The following is a 25,303-nucleotide window of genomic DNA, read 5'->3' on the forward strand; positions in this document are numbered from 1 at the left end:
AATGACAGTGATAAGCACACAGCTACGATCATGTGCTGTTTTTTGCTTCTCTCTGTGAGAGAAATGTCTCCAATGATGCTATATACACCCAAGTATCATATTTCTTTTCATGGGACCAAGTATTGGCATAATTTAAGTTAGCCATTTTATAATTATATAGATACACTATTTATGCTGAAGGCAGCACTTTTGGTCTACTGCAGTGGCCGGAAAGCTGGGGTAAGCTATCCCAAATTGGTAAACACGAAATAAAATTCAGGATGGGCGAAAAAATCTGTGACTTCCTCTGACAGTACAAACTCTAACACTGCTACCACTTCCATTCATTCCAATCCCCTGTTCGTATTTAGTGTTTAATTTAAGAGACATTCCTATTTATGTTTTATAGCTGAAAATGTAGAAATAGGTGTGTCACATTATCCTGGTGTCAAGATGTTGTGTGACACCCATTGTGTAAGTTGTCTGAAGACATGCAGCCATTTCAAAGTAATGGAGGAAGGCAAAAAAGAGGAAGTTCTGGGGATAGGTATGAGTATATATGATTAGGACTATCCAAAACTAACCTTCAAAAGGTTGAAAATCATCTTGATTGAAATCACAGTCGGCCTTATTTGAAATTATACCTACATTAAAATCACATTGGAAAGCATATGGTTAGATTGATAAAGGTAAATAAAGGGCTATTATGCCGATTATGATATACTTCAGTTCATATGAAGTAAATATAATGATGAAGCAACATAAAAAACCTAAATTTTAAGTGTCGGCTCTGTTGATGATATTGAACCTTGCTTTCAAAACCCGGGCACGATATATGAATAGCGTATTTTAGAAAGCACAAGCATGTCAGAATGCGCGACGGTTAAGTTCGTAATTATGCGCGCCGAGTATTATGTGTAAATGCACTGCTATTTGGTTTTAAAGATCGTAAAATGTCTGTGTCATATTATGCGAGACGAACTTTCGCCTCTGTCAGAAATGTGAAAATCATCGGGAATAGTTTGCCTGGAATATTAAAGCATCATGTGATTTTATCTCCGAGGTTTAACCCTGGAACTCAGGGAATGTGCCTTCAATTATCAAGACTATACTGTACAAAAATAGTTGTGCCTAATGCTTTGGATGACGATTCTGATAAAGATGACTCCATGTATTTATATCAAAAGCTATCTCGGAAAGAAAACATCTCTAGGATAATGGATTGCATTGGCTGCAGTGAGTCGTCGGCAGCATCGGCACTAAGAGAAAATCCTAAGTTGAAATACATAAGTTCCAGTGAAATTTCCAGAGTAATTAAATTTCTAAATGAGAAAGGCATTAAAATGGATACTATCATGAATAATTACTGGCTTCTTGCCTTAAAAAGTGGTTAGTTGTACGAGTTTAACTGTATTTGAAGCTCTCCTTTAAGTTCTGTATAGCTTTAAGTATTTTGAACTATGATAATGGCATTACTTTGTAGGGTTTTTTCGTAAGAAGATAATTGAAATTTGTCTACATTTGACTTCAATTTTATTTATTGTACCATAATAAACATCATTGCATTTTTTTCATTAATTTTCAGATGAGTTAGAAGAAAAATTTAATATTTTACATGATTTAGGTATCGTTAAATATAATTTAGCGTATCCATTGCTTCAGATTCCACTTGACCGTTTGAAGAGTACTGCCAAATGGTCACAGGAGATAGGTGACCGGGACAAAAAGACTAAAATCTCAATAGTTTGTGACAAGTTGAAGGTAAAGCCATCGGTATTGCCAAGTACGCATAAATACGCGTAGAGTTAGGTATCTTTAGCTTGTATTCGCAGTGTTAAATATTTTTTCCATTTCTTAGTTGTAATATTTTCCCTTTAAATGCATTTTTAGTGTGACCCAGCGGAAATTGTGCTGGCTGCATCTGTTCATAAATTTATTAAAACTGTGCCATTTGATCGAATGACTGCAATTTTTGATATTCTCTTGGGTAAGTAATTAATCTGCCAATTTGTCATCAAAACTGTACTGTATCTCTCGTACTCGACAATCTTTTTATTTATTGTAGAACATTTTCTGATAATGAAAATGTATCCCTTGAGGTTTTTAATGGTTCATCATAAATTAAGTAGGAAATTGTACAGGTTGCCATTTTCTCTATTTATTGCTGTGAAATTCGTTTAGGTTGATAGCTTATGTAACAATTTTCGGGTAGGTTTTTCAAGGAATTGAGAGAGAAATCCAGTGTCGGCCTTAGCATACTCTTGATAATGATAGCCGTCAAGGGGTCACACAATTCAACTTACCATCCGACGGATGGCATACTTCATTCAAAGTACTCTCCAAGTAAGCATTCCATAGTAGGGATTGGGATACCCCTGAAAAATCTTGGCATTGCTCAGATTTTTCAGTAGTATTCGATCCCTGGCTCTTCTGGTAGGATCACAACCAGTTTCAAAAGCATTGAATTCTGTATGTATTCCAATATGCTTTCAAATCTTTTTCATAAGTTTCCCAAATGGATTTTTCCTTAAAAAATTGGCTTGAGGAGTTTCGATTGTGGAACTTAAAGTAAATTGTTGGATGTTTCTCATCACAATTATAACATTTTCAATCAGAATAACTATTAGACTAACTATTAAATGCGATTTGTTTCTTCATATGTGCAATTTAAAAAAATATTATTTTAATGTTTGAATGTTCAACAGTAAAAGTAGCTGTTTTTTTTTTTTGGCTGAGGGTTCAAACCAAATCATAAGCAGCACTTAAACTTTAATCTGCTGGAAAAGCTAGTGATAGCTATTAATTTGATAGTACCTCAAATATGATGTGAATGTACTCCTTTTAAAGTAATTATCACCGTTTATACTTAATACCCTGCTATTTAATCTACATTGGGGCTCCCTTGGAACTGTAATGGGTGTCAAGTAATTGATGTTGGATGATTGATAATTGATTTTTTCCTAGCTGAAGGTGTTCCAACACAAAAAATACTGCAGGATCTGTGGGTTGTGCGCTACAGGGTGGAAAAGGTTGAGGACCGAATATTGCGTGCGAGGGAAGGAGGAGTCAAAGAGTTCAAGACTTGGATGGTTCGCTGCACTGAGAAAATTCTAAACAAGTGAGTGGTGATGCTTTATTGCGTGCAAACTGAAACCCTGATTGAGAAATGAAAAAAAAAAGCTTCCTTGGACATTCTTGAATGCATTCACATTATAAGGTATCCTGATCATTTTCTACAAACTCATTGACAACAGAAATTTGAAACTTCTGCTACCTCTTGAGATAAATCTCCCTGTAAAATCATGCATTTTTTACTATGTTGACGCCATTATATCTAGCCTGCATATTGTGGGCTCGGCCCCAACTTTCTAAGTGTTCTTAAATCTTGAGAAAAAATTGGGATGCCTTAGAATTTTGATCTTAATGTTGTTGAATTTATTTATTAAAGTAACAGTAATATAATATTAGAACGAATGCTGTACCAAAGGTTTGCCATTTCCGAGGGTAATTCAATAAATAACTCGTAAAACTGGATAGAGGCAATGATAATCAATTCCTGATGAAATTTATTTCACTTTTCTACACTTTCAGTCTGTACATTCAGAGACGCTTATTCCGTCTATTTATAAGTATTTGATAGTTGGTAGCAAAGAAGTCTTTTGTTTGCAGTTGCAGCCAACAAGTCACCTCTTGGACTTGGATTTGTCTTACTGACATATGCAAATTTATTCATCGACTTACCCTCTTCTATGAAAATACATGCCGTCATAAAAATAAAATGACAATAACTGTGCTGGTAATAGATTTCTTTGACCTTTTTAAGTTATTCAGTTAACCATTTTAAAAAGTTTAATTGAAATCATCTCCTCTTAATTCCTTCCCATGGTTCCTTGAACTCACAAATTCAATTGCCTTCTTCTCGAGTAGTGGTAGGAGTAGTATTTAGGGGAGGTGACCGACAGATGAGGTCATTTGCGCCATTAGGGATGGACAGGAAAGGATGAAGGGTGGAGAGAAACCCGGCGTCGGTATTAGCCTACTCTTTACGAAAGGTGTCAAGGGGTCCGCAGTTTAACGTTCCATCCGATGGACGGCTTACTCTCTCAAAGTGCCCTTCACAAAGCACCTCAAGTAGGGATCGAGATACCTCTGAAAAATATTCAACACCACCAGGATATGAACCCAAGCCCTCTGGGTGGGAAGCCAGTACAATAGCCACCGCACCATCTCGATCCCCACCTGCTTCTCTTATTTACCCTTGAACTCCCTAAGTACTCCTTTCCATCTTTATATTTTTATTCACTTATGTTGTTCAGTAAACTTATTGCGCCTCAAAGTGTGTCGTTTAATTTAACCATTCTTCTGTCTTCTTTAAGCTTTCTCACTTCACCTACTTAATTGAAATATTTCTTCATATGCTCATCTGGCCCCACCTAGAAGGCCCGGGTTCAAATCCCGGTGGTGTTGAATATTTTTCAGTAGCATCTCAGTCCCTACTTGAGGTGCTTTGTGGGGAGGGCACTTTGAGTGAGTACGCCGTCCATCGGAAGGGACGTTAAGCTGTGGACCCCTTGGCGCCTTTCTTAAAGAGTAGGCTAATACCGACGCCGGGTTTCTCTCCACCCTTCATCATTGCATTGAGGCATTGAGCATGCTGATGCTGATTCATTCTTTGAACATGCTCCATTTCCCCGATTGAAATATGTTAATGTTCAAATTTCACTTCACCAACCATGGGAAGGGGATTGATGATTAATTAACTAAAAACACTTGAGATTCAGTTCAGAGTAACTGCGAGAGATGCCGTGGCAGTAACTTTTAACCGAGTAATCTGACAATGCGCATTACAATATAACAATTTTCAACAAGTAAAAATCATATTGGTCAAGGTTAATGAAGCGGATGACTCCGTTAAAAGTTACTGTTGCGGCATCTCCCGCAGTTTCTTTGGAATTTTGTACACTTTGAAAATTATTGCATTGTACAGAGATTCAGCACGATTCAATATTGAAGACTGATATGAGGGTTCAATGCTATATTTTTGCAAGAGCCATAAAATTTTGTTGAGTCACAATTGAGCTTTTTTCAATGATACATTTTGGCTGGCGGCCAACCAAGCTTTCAGTTTCATACGTATTCTAGGCAGAGATCACTAACAACTTTTACAAACTAAGTTTCTAACTTACACCATTGAAAAAGTGTAACTAACTAACTAATGACTAACACAATTTACTCACAGGTATTGCGAGAATTTCCTCCTTATTTGACACATTTCATCTCTCTTTTTGTAACTTCTCCCTTCTTTCATGTTGTCTATGAAGTCCAAAATCTTCCTTCCTCAGTATCCCGCAGAAAAAACATGTTCTCCCCTCTATATCTCAGCCTTATTATCATAAATATCACACATTTCAATACTTCCTTAATCCAACCTTTTTTCTCTGTCTTATTCAGATATTCCCCAAACAGTAACTTCCTCTTCTCAGCCATCATATTCAAAACTCTAGCATTTTTCCTCTCCGCCCAACTTAATTTCTCTATTATATGCCACAACCATATCTCTACAGAGCCTTTTAATCATGCCTATCTTCTTGCCTCAAAGACAAGATCTCACATCCATCATGTCTGCTTTACAGGTTATTCCAAAGAAACTGCGGGAGATGCCGCAACAGTAACTTTTAACGGAGTCATCCGCTAATGTGCATTTTAATGCAACATTGTTGCATTAAAATGCACATTAGCGGATGACTCCGTTAAAAGTTACTGTTGCGGCATCTCCCGCAGTTTCTTTGGAATTTGTCAAAGGGAAAACACCATACGTGTTTAAAGTTGGCTTTTAACCTCGTGGACAGTGGCGCCTCGCGCACGACTACGAATGCATGTGACATTGTATGTACGGTATTTCGTCATAACATCTAGTTCCTTTAAAAGCCCCAAAATTTCAGAGTTTAAGAGGACGCCTCGGTAGCTTAAGTGGCTAAAGCACTCGACCGGATATTGAGGGATCTGGGTTCGAGTCCCAGTCAAGGCGAATGATTTTTACGCTCTGAAATTGTTGCATTTACAGGTTATATTAAAATTTTTTTCCAAATCATTTTACTTTGAGGAACCATCATCAATTCCCTTCTTGTAAATGCCTCTTTCACTAAAGCAATTCTTCACTTAATGTCCCCATTTACAATGCACCTTTCCTTCTTAAAAAAAACGCCCAAATATAAAATGATCTACCTGCTGCATTTTACTCCTCCTAGTTAAATATTTAACTTAGCTAATTCACCTTCTTTGACAAGGTCATGAAGTATGTTTCACTATCATTAACTATTGAGATTGTCTTTACTTCTGTTTTTCCGTGGATAATCCTCATCTCATATCTCTCCCATTGTTCTTGTCAAGCACTCAAAAGTAAACAGCGATCCGTTGGCTGTCTGGCTCACAAATGCTTCATCATCTGCAAACATAATCATCTTGCCACGTGCCTTTACACCAACTCAAACCCTTCCCATGGCACCCTTGGTATTTGCCAAGAATATATGCATAGTAAAAAGTACAGGCAATAAAGTACCTTGTCTCACTCCCCTAACAATCATTGCCTCCTCTTCTTCTACCCCTACCACCCTCCCTATGGACGACAACCTTGACAAGGTGGAAGGAACTGTGCATTCTGAAGACCCCCTACCACTGTGCTGGTGGTAGCAATGATATATTCTCCTGGTAGGGTCACCCATTCAAGAATGGTCGAAGGGTAAAAGACAGACAAACGGTAGTCCCCACATTATCTGTTCCTCAGTGAGTTGGCTGTAAAGTTGTCTGACCCCAGTAGTGGGGTGGCTATTGAGGAATGGTGTCACATTAAAAACAATGAGGAAGGCAATAGGAAACCACCTCAATTATTATTCCCAATGTTTTTATGATGGACAGTATAGAGAAAATGAATCCTGACAACTACAGGACTCGGCCCAATCGGCCATGTTTCGTACCCGGCAGTGGGAGAGGTAAGGCTTCCATTATCGTGGGTGGAACTGGAGGTAGGAATGAAAGTCAGTAGGGAATTCATAAAATCAGTTAAGTATACAGATAATCAAGCTCTAGTTTGTCAGTCAGCCAAGAGACTGCAGCATTGCAGAGTGAATTGGCAAGTTAGAGCTATAGTTATCGGATGGGAACAAATGCAGTTTTCGAAAAAGAGAGAGACTAAGTTAAATATTACAATATAAGGGCAAAAACTAGTGCAGGTGGAAGTTTACATATCTTGGAAGTGTTCCAGACTAAAATGCTCAAAGTAGTAGGGACATAAGGAGAAGCATTGTGTTAGGAAAAGAAGCTTTCACGAGGAGGTTGGAGTTGATGGCAAGGGCATTGATTAAGGATGTCAAGAAAAGATTAGGGAAACCTTCAATATAGAGCATAGTTAGGCACAGCACAGAAACATGGACATTGAATCTGGATGATGGGCATAGATTGGAGGCTTTTGAAATGCAGGTGAGAAGAAGGATGGAGAAGGTTAAGTCGACAGCGAGGAAAATAAACGAGGAAGTGCTAGGCATGGTATGAAGAGAGAAAAGAGAAGTGGTGAAGTGTTTTTGGCTGAGGGAGAAATTCAAAGGACACAGGAAAGATGAATGCAGAGGACTTTGATTTGCAATGGAATGTTGAAGACTGGGATAGATTGGAGAACGTTGGGATGGAATGAAGGGAGGAAAGAAGTGAGCAGAATTGAAGAAGGCTTAGTATGTATTGTTTGGGCATCAGGTTTTGTCTTGTTAGAATTGGCAAATTAATACAGCAATGTTCCAGTTTGTGACTAGCAAATAATAATAATAATAACCTCACTTGTGTGTGTTTGATTTAATACAAGTTTTTAATTAAGTCACCTGTCCCTGTATTCTACTCCTATGTTCAAAAATATCCCTGTATCTTTTCCCATCCTACATGGTCAAAGGTCTTCATCAGATTGCAATGCAATGATGCATCAGCATCAGCATGTTCAATGAATGATCAGTGAAAAATCTCTTCAATTTTTTCAGCATCAAGTTCATGATCCTTAACCTCTGTTTTTGCTTACATTCACAGTACAATCCGTATCCAGGCTGAGAAACGAGCCCTTTTTGGCCCTCACAACGATTCAATGGTTGAGTATATTTCATCTCGGCTCAACGTGAGTCGGAATGAGGCCGAAATGATCCTTGTGCGACAGCCTCAGCTGAGGAGAGTGGGAGCGGCCAAGTTGTGCAATACTTTCAATTTCTTACTCGGCAAAGAGGGGAAAGATGACCCCGGCAAAACAGACTCGAATGAGCAAGAAGGTTGGTATATATGTACATAGTACAAAGCCAAAAGACACCCCACCAAGTTTACGGTTACTTGCACGCTTACATGGTTTGGTTGAAAATTATCGAGAACAGGTTTTTTCCTGACATGACTGTGCATTGCAGCATGCTAGCACCATGCAGGCTCAGTGGTAAGAGGTCTGACCTTTGACATGCACCAAGCGCCAATTGCCCCGTGAGCGTTTAGTCTAGTTCTTGTTTTTAGTGGACCCACCTCGAGTGACTCGTTGCTAGGGCAACCAACAATGGTACGCCATCAAATATTTTGTTGGATTAGTTAAATCGGGTACAGAAACGTTGGGTGATGATTTATTAAGTAATCATTGATGAAAGCATGTCAAAAAACTGCAGTTTTTAAGTGATACAAGCTCTTGAAAAATGGCCAAGAGAGTGTGGAGGTCAAGCCTCTCACTGGATGACCATCGATGTCGAGAACCGACAACAATGTGTGCATGAATTGCTGAATTCAGACCATCGGTTAAGTCTAAACTTGATCGCAGATCATATTAGTATTGATATGATGACAGTGCACACCATTATCACTGAAAATTTGGCATTGCAAAAGATCTGTGCTGTACTCCCGAAGGTCTTGACAGATGACCAAAAACACTTGCTCCAAGGTAACCTGACAAATATCAGCATGGCAAAGGTTCCCCAATCCCTTTTCAGTTCTGACTCGGCCCCAGTAGACTATTTCTTATTCCCAAAAGTAAAAATCCTCCCTCAAAGGGCACTGCCATGGGATCTTAAGTGCCTTGAAGGAGCTTGCATGTGTACCCTTAAGGGCCATCCGAAATCTTCCTACCAGGGAGCCTTTGAGTCGTGGAAAAGCCGCTGGCAAAAGTGTGTCGACGCTCTAGGGATGTACTTTGAAGAATTTTAAGGATTTGTAGCAATATCTGAAATAAATCTATTTTTCCGATACTTTTCATACAAACCTTGTACGCTAAAAGCAATCATATTTTATCTTGCTTGTTAATGTATATATTTATATATATGTGTATGTATATGTATATATATATACATATATATTGTAATTCCTTGGTCCTCGGCCAATTTTTTAGTAATTCTTCTGAAGTTGGCCATTTTTGTTGTTTTGGAAATATGTGTTAGTTTTTGGAAAACTCTCAGAGCAAGAACCTTGTTAAGTTTTTGTTTTCTCAATCCTTCAGAATGTTACATCTTAAAACATATTCGTGTCTTTTGTTATCTACATCTACATCTACATCTACTCAATACCCCGCAAGCCGCCGCAAGGGCGTGTGGCGGGGGGTGCTAGGACACCACCCATAATTTAGAAAAGAAAAATAATTAAAAAAAAAATCGCATGCAATAACGACAAAATCATATATAAAAAAGAACATGGCATACATTCATGCATGAACACTTACACCCCACACACATGCAAACACTCAAACTACCAACTAACATACACATGCACCTGAAAGTATACCTAACATCTCTATAGTGTTTAATTTTGTTCCGACTTGTAAATTCAAAGTTTTTAATATTTCTAAAGTGACTTCGGTTTCTTGCTATTATGATTACTGATTGTTCGGGGAAAGAATGAGTATTTGTACCTATCTGTCTTGGAATCTATCTCCCTTAGTTTATCTTTGTGGTCTGATCTACCTAAGTAGTGTGGGGCCATTATAATTCCTTCAGTGTCATATTTAAACTCGTTTGTTCTGAACCTTTCTAAAAGTCTAAGCCTCGCTTGTTCTCTCCGCACTTCAAGTGGTTCCCAGCCTAAATCCCCTAAGAGACCTGTCACACTTGTGTTTTTATCATAACAATTTTTAACAAATCTAGCGGATTTTCTCTGGACTTTATCTAATTCTTTTTGCCAAATTTTCTCCCACGGATCCCAAATACTTGCGGCATATTCCAAATGAGGTCTAACTAGAGCAAAATAACACCTCTCTTTAACTTTTTCATTACATTTCCCCACCACCCGTTTTATGAAGCCAAGTTTCTTTAAAGCTGATCCGCATATTGTCCTGAAATGTGCTCCCCATGAAAGGTGTGGTGTTAGAACAACCCCCAAATATTTAACTTGATTTGCCGTAGTCAATACTGAACCCTCTATTTTGTGGTTTATATCCTGTTCCTCGCTTCCTTTATTCCAAAATTTCAAAACTGCACATTTATCTATATTAAGGGTGTTAAGTTATGGGTGTTTCTGACTATATTGACCAAGTTGATTGGTTAATATTTACGTACACAAGTAATTCAAGAATATATGAACAATAGAATCATAATTTCACACTTAAAAAAAATATGGCTTGTAATATCCATCCCTCTTTATACCAGGGAATGCTTTTATGGCTTTGAAAATAAACATTATATGTATTTATTGAAGCCCAAAATGATGCACGAGGTTTAACTTTTCTGGTTAGATGCAGAACTGCTCAATTTAATGCATACAGGATGGTAGAGTTCACCCAGTACTAAACCCAATGGTGTGTGAAATTCACTCATCAGGGTAGGGGGGCCAGTTCCTTTCCCTGTTCTGGTTATGGTTTCCCAGGAAGATCTGGTACCCAAAAAATCACATAGCTTGGGTGGAGCTGCAAGTGCCCAGAGTGCTTTGCCCGGTAATCGAACCCGGGACCCTCCGGTCAACAGTCCAACGCTCTACCCCCTGGAACTACCGCGACCCTTTATTTTGATACATCATATATAAATAAATAGAAAACAAATGAGGAAGTACTTGGTATGGTGGGTGAAGAGAGAGGTTTGTTGGGAGCAATCCTATGGAGGCAGGAAAAGTGGATGAAGGGGGTATTGACCGGCAGTGGGATGTTGAAGACTGTGATAGAGGGGAGAGTGTTAGGCATACGAGGAAAGGGAAGGAACAGGATAGGGATTTATCTTGTTTTTCACCTTTACTCCAGTAATTAAAATTACTCCAGTAAAAGTGAAAGTTACTTTTTTCCATTATTTATTCTTTTTTGCTAGGAAAGTGTAAATATTGAGTTTTACTTTTTAGAGAATTGTAGAGGTGAGAGTTGTAGTATTACTTGTAAGGTTGTATTTTTCTAGGAGAGACAAGGGAATTAATATTGTACCATTTTATAGATTGTGTCTATCCAAAACATAACTGGTAGATTACCAATAATAATAATCACTCTCAATTCTACTGATTTTCTCTGTAGATGATGCAGAAATGGGTCCAAAATTTGACTCGCTTCAAATTTCTAGTTCGTCTAGAATCCTTTGCCACAGCCTGGATACCATGAAGGCCAGATTAACTCGTTTACGGGCACTAGGCTTCGAGCCTTACAATCCCGTCATCCTTTACAAGTCCAAGAGGAAGTTTGAAGAGTTTGTTGAGAGACTGAAGGAGAAGCAGGCTCTCGAAGCAAAGACGGGTGAGACAAGAAATCTCGAGGCAGCCATCAACGGGAAGAGCGAAGCCAGCCAACCAGACAGGAGAAATTGAGGTATGACATCATTATTGTTGTTCTACCAATTAATGTCTCCCTCTAATAACTATTATTATTACTGGGAATTGTGCATCTTAGCCCAAGGCTGTCAGTCACTGGCTTTCATTCCCATTCGTCACCACTCATTCAGGAGTGGTGACCTTCAAAACATGCTAAATGGTATGAGTAAAGTTATCAGAAAATCTAACATTAGAATATTACAGCTCCCATGTGCTAGTCATTTAGGCTTATGAAGCATCTATGTTTGTCCATATAAAAATGGAGATTCAACTGAATCAAATGGAGTTTTATTTCCATATATTTGTAATAAGATGTCCAGTGAGTTTGAAAACCTGGAAAACTCCAAGAAACTTAGCATTTTAAATACAAACCTGGAGAGGTAATGTTTTAATTAGGATGACATGTTTGGGTTTGTTGAAAACTTGGCGAGACCATCTGTTTAGATCCATTGCGGGGGGAATTACATTTAGGAATGAAACAAAAGTGCGGCACCATATTGGAAATGTTGAATATTGTTTTTGGCGAGTCTTCTATGAATAAAAAAAAAGGAGTTTATGAGTTTTAAGTTTTCAGAAGGACATTGAAAGCTCTGTCATCTTAATAGTTCCATAAATGCCTCATTATATCAGCAGCTAATAATGGCAAAAAAGTAAAAATTGAAATGAAAATTAAGTTTTAGAAATTTTTTGTGACTCTTTTGAGCATGAGATGTGGCCTTGACACCACGATAATTCACCTTCTCACGCTTAACTGCTTGTTCATGAAACAAACCATGAGAAAGGATGATGTTTCCACCAAAATTGTGGGTATAAGGAAAGAAACACTTAAGCAGATAAATGCAACACCAAAAATTCCATTCTAAATGGTACTTCTAAGGTCAGAAAAAGTGTGGGCATATGTGATTTATGTCTAAATGGGGCTAATTCAAAGGGGAAAAAAATTAACATGGACGAATTAATTAAGATTCTTATGATGGAAACGAAAAATTACCCATGTATTTTTTTTCATACCTGGTACATTACCCTAATATTTTTTGTGGTATGTTATGGTAATAAATGGTGAAAATTGCACCTCTATAGTGTTTGTTCATAGCTTGCTGTGGTTTGATATCCATCTTGTCAAAGCTTGAGGCTTCCCTTGCTTTTGAGCATCTAATTTCAAATTATCTTAGGGAGTGCATTGAACTCCACTGTTCCATGTTTAAAATTTAAAGATTGTTAATTATTAATTAATAATTGCAAGTAAAATGTTGGTTTCATGTAATTTTTAGATGCTGATCAGCTGCTACCCATCAAACTTCACTGACAAAACAAATGGAGTGAATGAAATAATGAAATGGAATGTGCTTCAAGGAATATTGTCCCCATGGGATATGTATAGACATGGCTATTAGTGGAACATTGAATTGGTAATTTATTTTTGAGCTCTTCCACACATGCTGATAGATTTTTATCAGAATATGGTTTAATAAATGAAATATTCTTTATTGAACTGTCAGTCACTTTTTGTCAAATCTTCTTTTTATCCTTTAGAATTTGTCTCCTACGTTGTCTTCTCCACATTGTTTTGATATCTTTTGGACATATGTCTTGTACCAAGACAATTGGTGTTTGTAGTAAATGAATTCTGGTTTAAGGAATGATTTCTTTCTTTGTTCTGCATTTACTTGAATGGTTTGTGTGTTTGAGGTAAGAGTATCATGAGGAATCACTGATATTTAGATGACTTAATTCAGCCCACAACTTGCAACTCTACGAAATGAACTGCAATTTCATGTAAACGCCTATAATTCTGAATTCATTATTATTGGTATTAGACTGTTTCAGGTTGAATTTGGATGGATGAAGTCTGAAAAATGATTTATTTCTTCTCTTTGTTTAGCAAGACTTACGATTAAACTGCTCTTCGATGCCACAAACATTCTACCTTCCATCATTCTGGTCAACATGCCTATCCATTTCCTCCCCCTACCTTGACTCCATAACTTTCTCCCCTCTATATACCATGGCAATTTTCAGCATTGCTAATCCAAATCCACCGCATCTCCCTTTCCTGTCTGCTTTGGATTTCTCCAAACAACCTTCCTTTATCCTCTTGTACTGTGCTTTGCATATCTTAATTATCATTGTTCTCATTTCCATTCATTTTTAACATTTTCATCCTTTTTTCCTGGGAGATGCTGCAACAGTAACTTTTAACAGAGTCATCCGCTAATATATGCATTTCAATGCAACAATTTCAGATTGTAAAAATCATTCGCCTTGACCGGGATTCGAACCCAGATACCTCAATATCCGGTCGAGTGCTTTTAGCCAGTTAAGCTATCGAGGCGTCCTCTGAATGCCTGTGACATTGTATGTATGGTATTTGGTCACAACATCTTGCTCCTTTAAAAGCCCCCAGAATTTCAGAGTGTAAGAGGACGCCTCGATAGCTTAACTGGCTAAAAGCACTCGACTGGATATTGAGGTATCTGGGTTCGAATCTCAGTCAAGGCAAATGATTTTTACACTCTGAAATTGTTGCATTTTTATCCTTCTTCTAATTCAAATAATCTCAAAATCCTCCAATATAAACCTGTAAACTTAATTCAATGACTACCAAGTTATACAGAATCACACTCCCTGTCAAAGTTGTAATGAGTTTTTTATTTAAAATCCTTACTCAAAATCCGTCTTGAATTCATCCCTCCTTGTAAAAACTCCTTTGCCTAACTCCAGTTCTCATTCTGAAGTCACTACTGCTGTGATTAGTTTTGTCTAGGGCTCTTCTGAGAAAAATAAACTTTTTAACTTGTTCTTAGTTTCTGGAATCCTATTTTAATATTTAACTTAGCCTTCCTTTTTCTTGAAAATTCCCTAATCTTTTACTTTTTTCAATTGATCTTCATCCATACCTATCGCACTGACTTTTCATTGTGCTTTCGACTCCTTTGCTAATTGGCTTGCTAAAAATTGATCATCCATAAACTTAACTGATTTAATAAGTTCCCCACTGACTTTTTATTCCTATCTCAGTTCTTCCAATACCTCCTTAACCATTTCCTCCACACACGTATACATTCAAGATATGTTGCAGTATCGGTGGGAAACATTTCTGTTTAATAAAATCCCCAAAGAATAATTCTGTGTGTTCCTTAAGGCAACATAAAATTTAATAGGTTGTTTTGAAAAGTTTAAATGTTGCTGTGGATTTCATGACCAAAGTTGGAATGTATGCACTAGATTGTGATGTGTATGTAGTTAAAGGTTATGCATGGGACAGATTACCCAAAATTTTAACATCAGGACTCGAGAACGCTTTAGTGCTTTTGGAAATAATTTTGAATCCAAGAGAAATTTTGCAAAATGCCTTTTTGAACTGTGACCACACACACACGTAGTTTTAAATTATGAATATTTTATGCTCAACTGGCAACATATGTGAACTCCTATGGTCTAATGGAATGAGACATATTATAAAAGAATTGGTGACCCTGAAGTGAGCATTGTCAATGAATATTTTGTATCCTGCTTATTCCCAAATCCTTTGCTGCAGTTAGATCTTTATAACTCCTCCAATATTCTTATTTTCATCCCCTCTCTGCTTGATATTAAAGAGATTTACCCTTTCTCCTTAGCCTCACCTTGTCATAATGTAGTACGAATGGAAACTCGGTTTGTGTGACTTTTTAACTATTTTTTCTGTATAAAATTTTCCAACTAATGAAATTGTTTCACATCAACTAGTCCGTTGACATATCATCCATCAGGCCATTTGCAAAAACTGGCTGATAATGACCCATTCATGGTAGGAGAGGTTCAGGATTAAGTGTTAACTGGATGTCAGTGGTATCGCCTGAACATATTTGAGCAACTCAAAAACTGTAGAATGTTGATAGTCAGGTTCTTGGGCCATGTGGTCTCTTTCTACCACAAATGGTTTCTCAATCAGTCTCAATATATGATAGTAATCTTGCCTATTCTCATACACTCCACCTGAGCCTCTCATTGTTGCTCTATTTGTGTCTATATAGGATGGATGTTCTAGGAAGCGATGAGTGTAAAGTTGGAAATATGCAATGGAGATAAAAAATAGTAACACTTTTCTGGTGTATTATGATTTATTATACAATATTAAGTTTCAACTCACAAAGCAATCATCTGGTTCAAGACAGAAAACCCAATGTTGGCAAAATATCTGTTGAAAGACAAAAACCTGCCAAATAGCAAAAATGTTTTCATAGGTACAGGGTGTATACCTGTATTTTTATTATTATCATTTGTCAGTGTACCATTTAAGGTTTATATTGAATGGACACAAAATATAAACACCACTACACTGCAATATACCCTTCTTCAATTCCGCATAATCCTCGCCTGCCTGACTTCCTCCCCTCTATGTATCACAATATACTCCAACTTCCCATTTCTAATTAAAATGCAGTGAATCCGACTTTGGATTTACCCCAACAATCCTGTCTCCTCTCCCATACTGTGCTTAGCACCCCTTCATAGCCTTAGCCTTTAGTTAGCCTTTTCTTCACATCCTTACTCGACATCCCTGTCATCAATTGTCTCCTTGTGAAAGCTTCTTTGCCTAACACAATTCCTCTTCTTGCGGTCCCTACTAGTTTGACCAGCTTGGTCCAGAACACTTCCAAGATGGGTTAATTCCAATGATAAGGCCATCGGCCACCCAAATGATTTTTCATTGTGGCCCGAACACATAAAGATGACAGGGTACTAAGTATCATAAAGTATCAAAGTACTAAGTATTGTCATAAAAATGACAGGGTCATTGGACTGTATGATGGATGTTCCAGGCGTTCCCAATGAAATGTTGTTCATAACAGCTGTATACACTCATGCAACACACCCTCCATCTTGCACTGGCTGCCACTGACCGACTGCAAGATACAGGGTTGCACCCAAAAGTGGTAGGACTGATTTTTTTACAAGAATTTTATTGACGATATACTTACATCGACTTAATAACCCTCAAAGTATGCTCCTTGAGCTGCTACACACTTAGTATAACGTTGCTCCCATTCCCCGTACGCCCGCTGGAAATTTTCTTTGGGGATGCCGTTGATGACCCTCATCGAAGCCTCTTGAACGGCCTTTATCGAGACAAAACGTCGTCCCTTCAGCTGTCTTTTCATCAGGGGGAAGAAGAAAAAGTCCGGTGGTGCCAGATCGGGAGAATAGGGCGGGTGCGGCAACGTGGCAACGCCGTATTTGGCCAGGAGCTGTCTGACGACGAGCGCGCCATGACAGAATTTTCGGAACCATTTTGGCGCACACCTTGCGGATGGCCAAATCCTGTGAAATAATGCGTTGGAAGTTGGATGCAAACAGACCCAACTGGTCTGCAATTTCTTCACTGGTTAAGCGTCGGTCTGTGTTCAGCAGTGTCCTCACTCTGTCCACATTCGTGTCGCTTCTTGCCGTCGACGGCCGTCCGGAGCGATGGTCGTCTTCAACGAGCACCCTACCCTCTTTAAACAACTTGTGCCACTCAAATACTGTGAAACGGCTTAAGACAGTGTCCCCATAAGCCTTTAAAGCCGAGTTTCGCACAAAACTTCACGGAATAACGTTGCTCTAAATTCAGATTCATTTTGTTTTTCGACGCGGACAAAAAACTTGCTTCACTAAAAACGGTGTCCTCACTCAACGACAGCCCGCAGGCGACTGAGGTTGGTGTCGGTCTGTTCTAAGAGCCCCCTCCACCTTACCCTGCCAGGCAGACCCCCCTCCACCGCTCCGTTCGCTCCAGGGAAAATCAGTCCTACCACTTTTGGGTGTGTCCCTGTATCAAGCAGACTCTACGACGATCATACAGATGACCTAGTATGTTGCTTATCTTCTGGCAAATTAGGCGATGGTGCAATATGGATAATTTAAACATGGTGTATGATAATGTGATGTTTGCGACTTATCTATCGACTTACCCTCTTAGGTTTTTTGCATTGTTTAGCTGTGAAAAATATTCAGGATACATTTCATAAACCTTTCCGTAAGTGAGAGAGCACTGTGGTGTCGTTCATGGTGACATTGATAGGAACCAATTGCATCGAATGTTCGGTAGTTATGAGAGTGGGAGGTGGGTTAATGACCAATATTTTGACAGCTCAGCGGTAGATGACAGTGTTATCAATAGGATTAGGTCCTGGGACCCTTGAGATGCCATTGAGTCTGTCAAAATTCACTTCTCATCAAAACCTGTGGATCATATCTCCATAAACGTGTCTTCCTTTGAATGTCTAGTCATAAAGACAAGATGATTTGGTGTAGGTAGTGGGCTTATGAGATAATGTGGGTGTAAGGAAGGATGGGGAATGTGAAATGGACAGAGAGGAAAACAGACAAGAAAGTACTAGGTATGGTGGATGAGGAGAGAATACACGATTTTTTAAAGATATTCAAAAGGAAGCAGAAAAATTGGATGCAGAGCATTTTGATTTGGAATGGGAAATTGATGAATGCTGTAATACATAGATGGGAGGACGCCCGGTAAGCGAAGAAGGGATAGGAATAGTTTTGGCATGTTGGACGGAATGAAGGGAGGAAGGAACTATGCAGCATTGGAGATTATTCCACTGTGTTGTGTGTTTAGTTAGGCGAAGATAAGATACAGGTATGTAGCGATGGTCAGGCTGTGTCCATCCAGAGCAGACTATAAATGATAAGATACCAATTATTATTATTTTATAGACCGAGTATTGAAAGCGTATTTTAAAAAATACCTAGACTTTAACAAAATCCCCTTAATTTCAAATTAAAAATATCAGGGAAAGGAAGAAATAACGCTCTGAAGTACGTGTTTTATTTGCTCCCACTCGGCGCATTTATTCTTTTATGTATTATTATGGCCTTTCATACATGAATTTAGCCCCACAGTTGTTTTATACAACCACGGAAACAAATAAACAACGAATTTTGTTGTGACTCAATCTAAATATGAACGAATTGAGTGGCTATTCAAGTGTTCCCTCCACGTTCATAAATAATACATACTCGTATATGGTTGCCATGTCCCTCGCGTAATGGCGTCATCGAGTTTCGAATGTGATCATAAATTCGTCGTTGACACTTGATTACGAGTTCATGTAATAAAATTTTTATGAGACCAGTTGGAGAAAATATATGATATGTTTATCGCCCTTTACATTGATGTTTGAACGCCATTTCGTGCCATTTTTGCTATAAAATAATTGTTGAAAGAATGGTACCATTATTCCCTATAAGAGAGCAATGTATTTTAATTCGGAGCGAGAAGATTTTAAGCCTTCAAATGTGAATGACGCCATCAAAATTGAGGATTACCTCATAAAAATTTCAAACTTTTGGACAGAGGAGAGTATAAGCTATGATATAATTGCAAAAATTAATGGCAGCGGCTCCATTTGGTCGAGGGAAATGTTTTCTTTTTAAATTCGGTGTATATTTGCATCGTAGGGTCATTCGTACTGTCTCCGAGTTTTTTTTAAGTCTCTTGATTTTTTTTATGACAAACTACGTGCACCAGGAGGTTGAACCTTCTATTAGTTTTCATCGTAAACCCGATGTTGATGTAAGCATATATTTTCAAACACCGCCACAATGATTCGATGGCCGCAGATGACGCTTCTGTTAAATGGGATATTTTCGCCCACCGGAAAAACCAACTGGTCCGTGGCCATGAGGCATCTTGGGTTCGTTGTCACAAGACTGGCTTCTTTTTTAACTGTTTAAAGCACACGGAAGCACATTTAATGTACACATCTCTTTTAATAGCGTTGGAAACGCTTTTCCTCCTAGAGGCAGCCATACAAAAGTTGTTTCCTCTACGGCACAGCCATCATATGTGTTGTATTCATAACGAGTGTACACACGTTTTAAGCTCAACCGCATCCCATGATCTTCTCCCAGTTTCGAGTGCGAAGTTATTTTGCCCGAGAGAGAACTTCAAGGCACTTCCTATGATTTGGCCCGTGGATTTTATTTAAAAAACCTTCCAGGAATCTGTCTTGAGCAAGAGACAGAATGTCGTACGAGAGAATTTTGTATTAAAAAAAGATGGAAATCCAGATTAGTGAAGATAAATACACACTAAGTTTATGAATAAATTATCAAATTTTCATGGTAAAATAGTAATAAAAGTTGAAGAGGAAATATTCTGTTGGTGTTCGGTGATTAAGCATTGTGGAGTTAAGTTTGTGATAACTTAAGTCGAGAAAGTTTAAGCGTATTTTCAGGGTTTGCTATAAGGTTGACGGACGCATTGAAATTCAGAACTTAATGATTGTATAAACCCCAAAAATAAGTTATCTTCGATGCATGAATTGATCAGCGAATCATTTTATCATAACGACCGAGATGTTATAAATCGAAAGAAATATAACGCATATGAACCCCAGGGACGTAAGGAGAAGAATTGCGCTAGGCAAAGAGGCTTTCACAAGGAGGATGGAGTTGATGACGGGGACGTTGATTAGGGATGTTTAGAAAAGGCTCGTTAAAGCTTTGATATGGGGCGTAGTTATGTGCGGCGCGGAAACGTGGTCATTGAAGCAGGAGGATAGACGTAGATTGGGGGCTTTTGAAATGTGGGTGTGGAGAAGAATGGAGAAGGTGAAATGGACAGAGAAGAAAACAAATGAGGAAGTACTTGATATGGTGGGCGAAGAGAGGGGTTTGTTGGGAGAAATCCTGTGGAGGCAGGCAAAGTGGATGAAGGGGGTATTGACCGGCAGTGGGATGTTGAAGACTGTGATAGATGGTAGAATGTTGGGCAAAAGAGGAAAGGGAAGGAACAGGATAGGGATGTTGGACGGGATGAAGGGAGGAAGAAAGTACTCTGAGATGAAGAGGGACCTGATATAGAGTAGGATGATGGATTTTGTGTTTTGTTAGGAGTAATAAAATATTTGTTTGGTAGTTGTGTCCATCGAAAAACCTACCTTAACCGGTAGATTACCTTAAAAAAAATGCCTAAACGGAAGACTTTTAGAAAATATTTGTAAATATGTCAATTTGGGGGCGTAGATTTGAACAGCCGTTTAGATTTGAAATCTGGTCTTGAAGAGTCCTGCTCTATGTGTTTTAGGAAAATAATCGATAAAGTAGAGAAATGAGATCCTTAAGATTATAAAATATCTAGAGCGAACGCCAAGAAAGAATTTCGGAAAGCGCTAAGCGAGTTCAAAAGAAAAATATCAGCAGAAAATTTGAAAGATTATCCGAAAGGATTTTGGTCGTATGTCAGAGAGGTTTAATCATCATCCCATGCCACACACACTAGTGGTGGCGTGCCAGAGTCCCATGTTAATATGAACTATAATATAAATATAAAATAATACAAAGACGAACGATGAAGTTTCAAATAGGGTGGGCGAAGAGAGGAAATTACTAGAGCAAATCAGAAGAAGGCAGATAAAGAGAGTGAATGGAGGAAATATTGGAAGTTAATTATGGTTGTGTTGATAAGGTCGTGACATAGAATGAAAGACAAGTTGGGCAAGAGCGTTATGGAGGAAGGAATAAGAGAAAAGGCGTCTTAAGACAGCATGAAGGCAGGCAAAAGTCAAGAAGAAATGAAAAAAAAACAAAAAATATGGGTCAAAGAAGAAGCGGAAGTTCTGGCTATACTTAGAATTAACATGGAATGAAACCCAGCATATTGACGTCACGAGTTCAAATTCAGTTTTGAATTACGAAGAATCGGGATTTTTGGACAGTTTTGACGTTACAATCTGACTGTTGTTTTTGATGTTAAAAAAGACCTCTGATTATGGCCAAATCGAAATACATGTAGAATTGTTTTTTTGTTGAATTCATTGGCCGTTGATAACTTATCTTTGGTAATTATTTTTCGATGATTGCCATTTCAATCCCGCCAGAAATAATATCTAGCTGTTGCTAGTAATCAATCATAAATCGATCGAAATAATTATTACAAGATGAGGAGTCGCCTACCTTGAATATTAACGATTACAATATTGTAGAATTAAACCACTCGTAAACAATATCAACAACTCGTCGCGTCTTACGTCATCCCTTAGTAACCAATCGGAGTTTGTTTCCGTTGGTTCTCTCGAGCATAACCATCCATTGTGGCATGTTTTCGAAGCTTGCAAGTAAGTTTACGAGTTTCCGATTTGGTGATATCTACACATTACCCCGCAACCTACCGCAAGGGTGTTTGGCGGGGGGTGTTAGGTCACCACCCGTAATAGATAATAAAACCGCATGCAAAACCTACAAATTCATGCCAATCTATGCCCACAAAATCGTTTATATTCATACAAAAACCGTAAAAACACATGCATAGACATGTACTATCAACTAGCACACACATGCACCTTATGTCTACGCAGCTATTAATCTGGTCTTCAGATGTATATCGAATGTTTTTACTATTTCTATGACTACTTTAGTTTTTTTAATACTACGATTCCTGATTGTCCGGGGAAAGAACCTTTTTTTTTGTTTGTACCTATCTGTACTTGAGTCGTATCTCCCTTATTTTATCTTTGTGGTCTGAATTACCTAAGTAGTGTGGGGCCATCATAATTACTTTAGTGTCTTTGTTAAACTCGTCTCTTCTGAACCTTTCTAAAAGTCTTTCAAGTGGCTCCCAGCCTAAATCCCCCAAGAGATCTGTCACACTCGTCTTCTCAAAATTTTTGACGAATCTGGCGGGTTTTCTCTGGACTTCATCTAATTCTTTTAGCCAAACTTTCTCCCGAGGATCCCAAATACTTGAAGCGTATTCCAAGTGTGGTCTAATTAGAGCAAAGTAACACCTCTCTTTAACTTTCTCATTACATTTCCCCACCACCCGTTTAATTAAGCCGAATTTCTTTAAAGCGGATACGCATATTGTCCTGATATGTTCTCCCCATGAAAGGCGTGGTGTTAGAACTACCCCCACCTCGTATAGCTTGATCGGCGGTTGTTAGCACGTGACGTTTTATTGTGTTAGAAGTAATGTGCGCATGCGCTTATGACGACGTACAGTATCCGAATGTGTAAGCATTACATTACATTTAATAGTATTTCAGAAGGCTTGTGGTTCGATTTGCATTTTTATGTAACAGGTCGTGGGTTTGTGCCTGTCGCACTTATGAAGGGACAAAACAAATCCCTAATACGAATTTCGTAGTACGAAAAGGTTGAAGATTCTTATTTACGAGGACGATGGATCTCCCTTGCTTGCAATCTCTTAGGTGTCCATTCTCTCTCTCCCCCCCCCCCTCTCTCTCTCAGGAGTCCCTTCCCTTTTAAGAGACAATTTCCATGCAAATTATGCCAGTTAATCGGGTGGCCTCCGATTGACCGACGCGGGGCTACGTTCGAGGTCTCCCCGGTGATACCCATCCCTCTCCAGCGAATGAATGGAGAGCTTGAATAAGGATGACGCTCTTCCGTTCGACCTCTCCCTGAGGTCAACTGACGTGGATATCCTTCTCAACATTTTTATGCGTTCTATATATTTTATGTTTTCTGTGTTTGCTGGTGTCCACACACACACACGCGCGCACACACACACACACACACACACACACACACACACACACATATATATATATATATATATATATATATATACACGCACACAAACGGCGTATATATATATATATACACGCACACAAACGGCATATATATATATATATATATAATATGTTCCTGTATACACGGTATACATATATTATATATATACACGATAAACATGTATAATGGGTCGCGGTAGTCCAGTGGGTGGAGCGTTGGACTGCTGACCGGAGGGTCTCGGGTTCGATTCCCGGGCAAGGCACTCTGGGCACCTGCAGCCCCACCCAAGGTGAAGTGATTTTTTCGGGTCTTCCTGGGACCAGGTCTTCAGGAAACCATAACCGACCCAGCGAAAGGAACTGGCCCCCCTACCCTGATGTGTGAATTTTCACACGCCGTATAGGGCTTAATGCTGGGTGACCTCTACCATCACCTACTAAACCGACCTTCGGGTTTATTACTGTGTTTATGGTTTTTTGATACATATATATACACGATATATATATATCTATATTATTATTATTAGGTAATCTACCGGTTAAGGTGGGTTTTTGGATGGACATAATTACTAATTAAATAATTTGTGACCCCTAGCAAAACACATAACTAAAAATATATGTATAGAAATGTGTGTGTGTATTTATATTTCCATATGCACAGTAATCAACCCAAAGGTCCATCATTTCCTTTCCCTGTGCCGGCTATGGTTTCCCGGGAAGATCTGTTACCCGAAAAATCACACATCTTGGGTGGAGCTGCAGGTGCTCAGCGAGATTTGCTCGGGAATCGAACTTGGGTCCTCTGGTCGGTAGTCCAATGGATTATTAGGGGACGGAGAGTCCTAATGGACACTGTTAGGAAGAGATTTTAAGGCAGGCTTGTCCATTATCACTTGTGCTGTTCAACTTATATGCGGAGAAAATGTTTAAAGAGGCATGGGAAGAACTAGAGGTAGGTATGAAAGTCGGCGGGGAATGCATAAAATCAACTGCTTCGGGGTAGGTTTTAGAAAGAAGAATTCAATGAGGTACATAAGCTTTCACAAAGAGGCGGGAGTTTATAACAGGCCCCTTAATTAGAGACGTTAGGAAAATACTAGCAGAAACTTTAATATAGTATGGAGTGTAGTTTTGAATGGGTCGGAAACATGGTCGGGAAGAGAATAATCCTAGATTTGTAGGTTTTGGAGATGTGGTTCTGGAGAAGGAGGGGAAAAAAATAAAATGGACCGAAAGGAAAACGAACTAATAAGTACTAGCTATGGTGTGAGGGGAGGATAAAGATGGTTGTTGGGAGAAATTTCAGTACAGCAGGGCAATTGGATGCCGGAAATTATACCGAGAGAGGCGATGGGATGCTGAGGAAGACGAGGATAAATGAAGGGGGTGTATTTTTTAAGAAATTAAGATAATTTTAGGGAAGATAAATGTTATTTTGGATAAAATTATGTGAAGTAGTAAGTAAACAGAGCTAAATAATGAGATATGGTGTCGAAGGATATTTTATTACATGTGAGTTACGGCTTAGAGGTAGAAAAATTAGTCTGTAGTGCCAGAGTGCATCGTAAAACTGCTATAAACTGGTAGATTACTAACTAATAAATAGAAAAAATAACTGGTAAGCCTACGCTCGCTGATGCTAAGCGAAACTCTGCCGTCATTCAATCCTTATGACCACAATTCTCTTCCCTGTGCCCTCTTAGGTTTTCCGTGAATTCTCTTGGCTCAGCCAAATAGCTGACGGCAGTTTGTCATCATAGGAGCTTATATGTATGCAAGGACCCCGCAAGTTGACACAAGGTCGTATGGCAGGGGGTGTGTATTAGAGCACCAGTCACGTTCGGAAATATGATTTCACTTGAATACATGTTAGCTCATATGCATAAGTACCTCTGCATATTCACTCGTGTATGCCTACGTGCCATGATTGCTGTGTTTTACTAGTTCATTAATTAGATATCTTCCTGTTAATTTTTTGTTTTGCTCTTTGGTTCGATTTTTTATGATTTGTGCGTTTTGATAAGGAAGAACGA

The 25,303-nt window shown here is 38.6% G+C and overlaps 1 protein-coding gene across 1 annotated transcript; it reads left to right on the plus strand.

Annotated features, from left to right (window-relative positions):
- The first annotated feature begins 862 nt into the window (after positions 1–862).
- On the plus strand, positions 863–13,325 carry mTTF (mitochondrial transcription termination factor). The gene is made up of 7 exons (XM_071597645.1): positions 863–1,368; positions 1,565–1,740; positions 1,870–1,966; positions 2,944–3,097; positions 8,047–8,279; positions 11,462–11,749; positions 13,023–13,325. Exons 1-6 carry the CDS (start codon positions 933–935, stop codon positions 11,746–11,748), a joined length of 1,383 nt encoding a protein of 460 aa, XP_071453746.1. The 5' UTR covers positions 863–932; the 3' UTR covers position 11,749; positions 13,023–13,325.
- Positions 13,326–25,303: the final 11,978 nt, after the last annotated feature.

The sequence above is a fragment of the Hetaerina americana genome, unplaced genomic scaffold, assembly GCF_022747635.1.
Source record: "Hetaerina americana unplaced genomic scaffold, ioHetAmer1.1.p SCAF_9, whole genome shotgun sequence".
Lineage (NCBI taxonomy): Eukaryota > Metazoa > Arthropoda > Insecta > Odonata > Calopterygidae > Hetaerina > Hetaerina americana.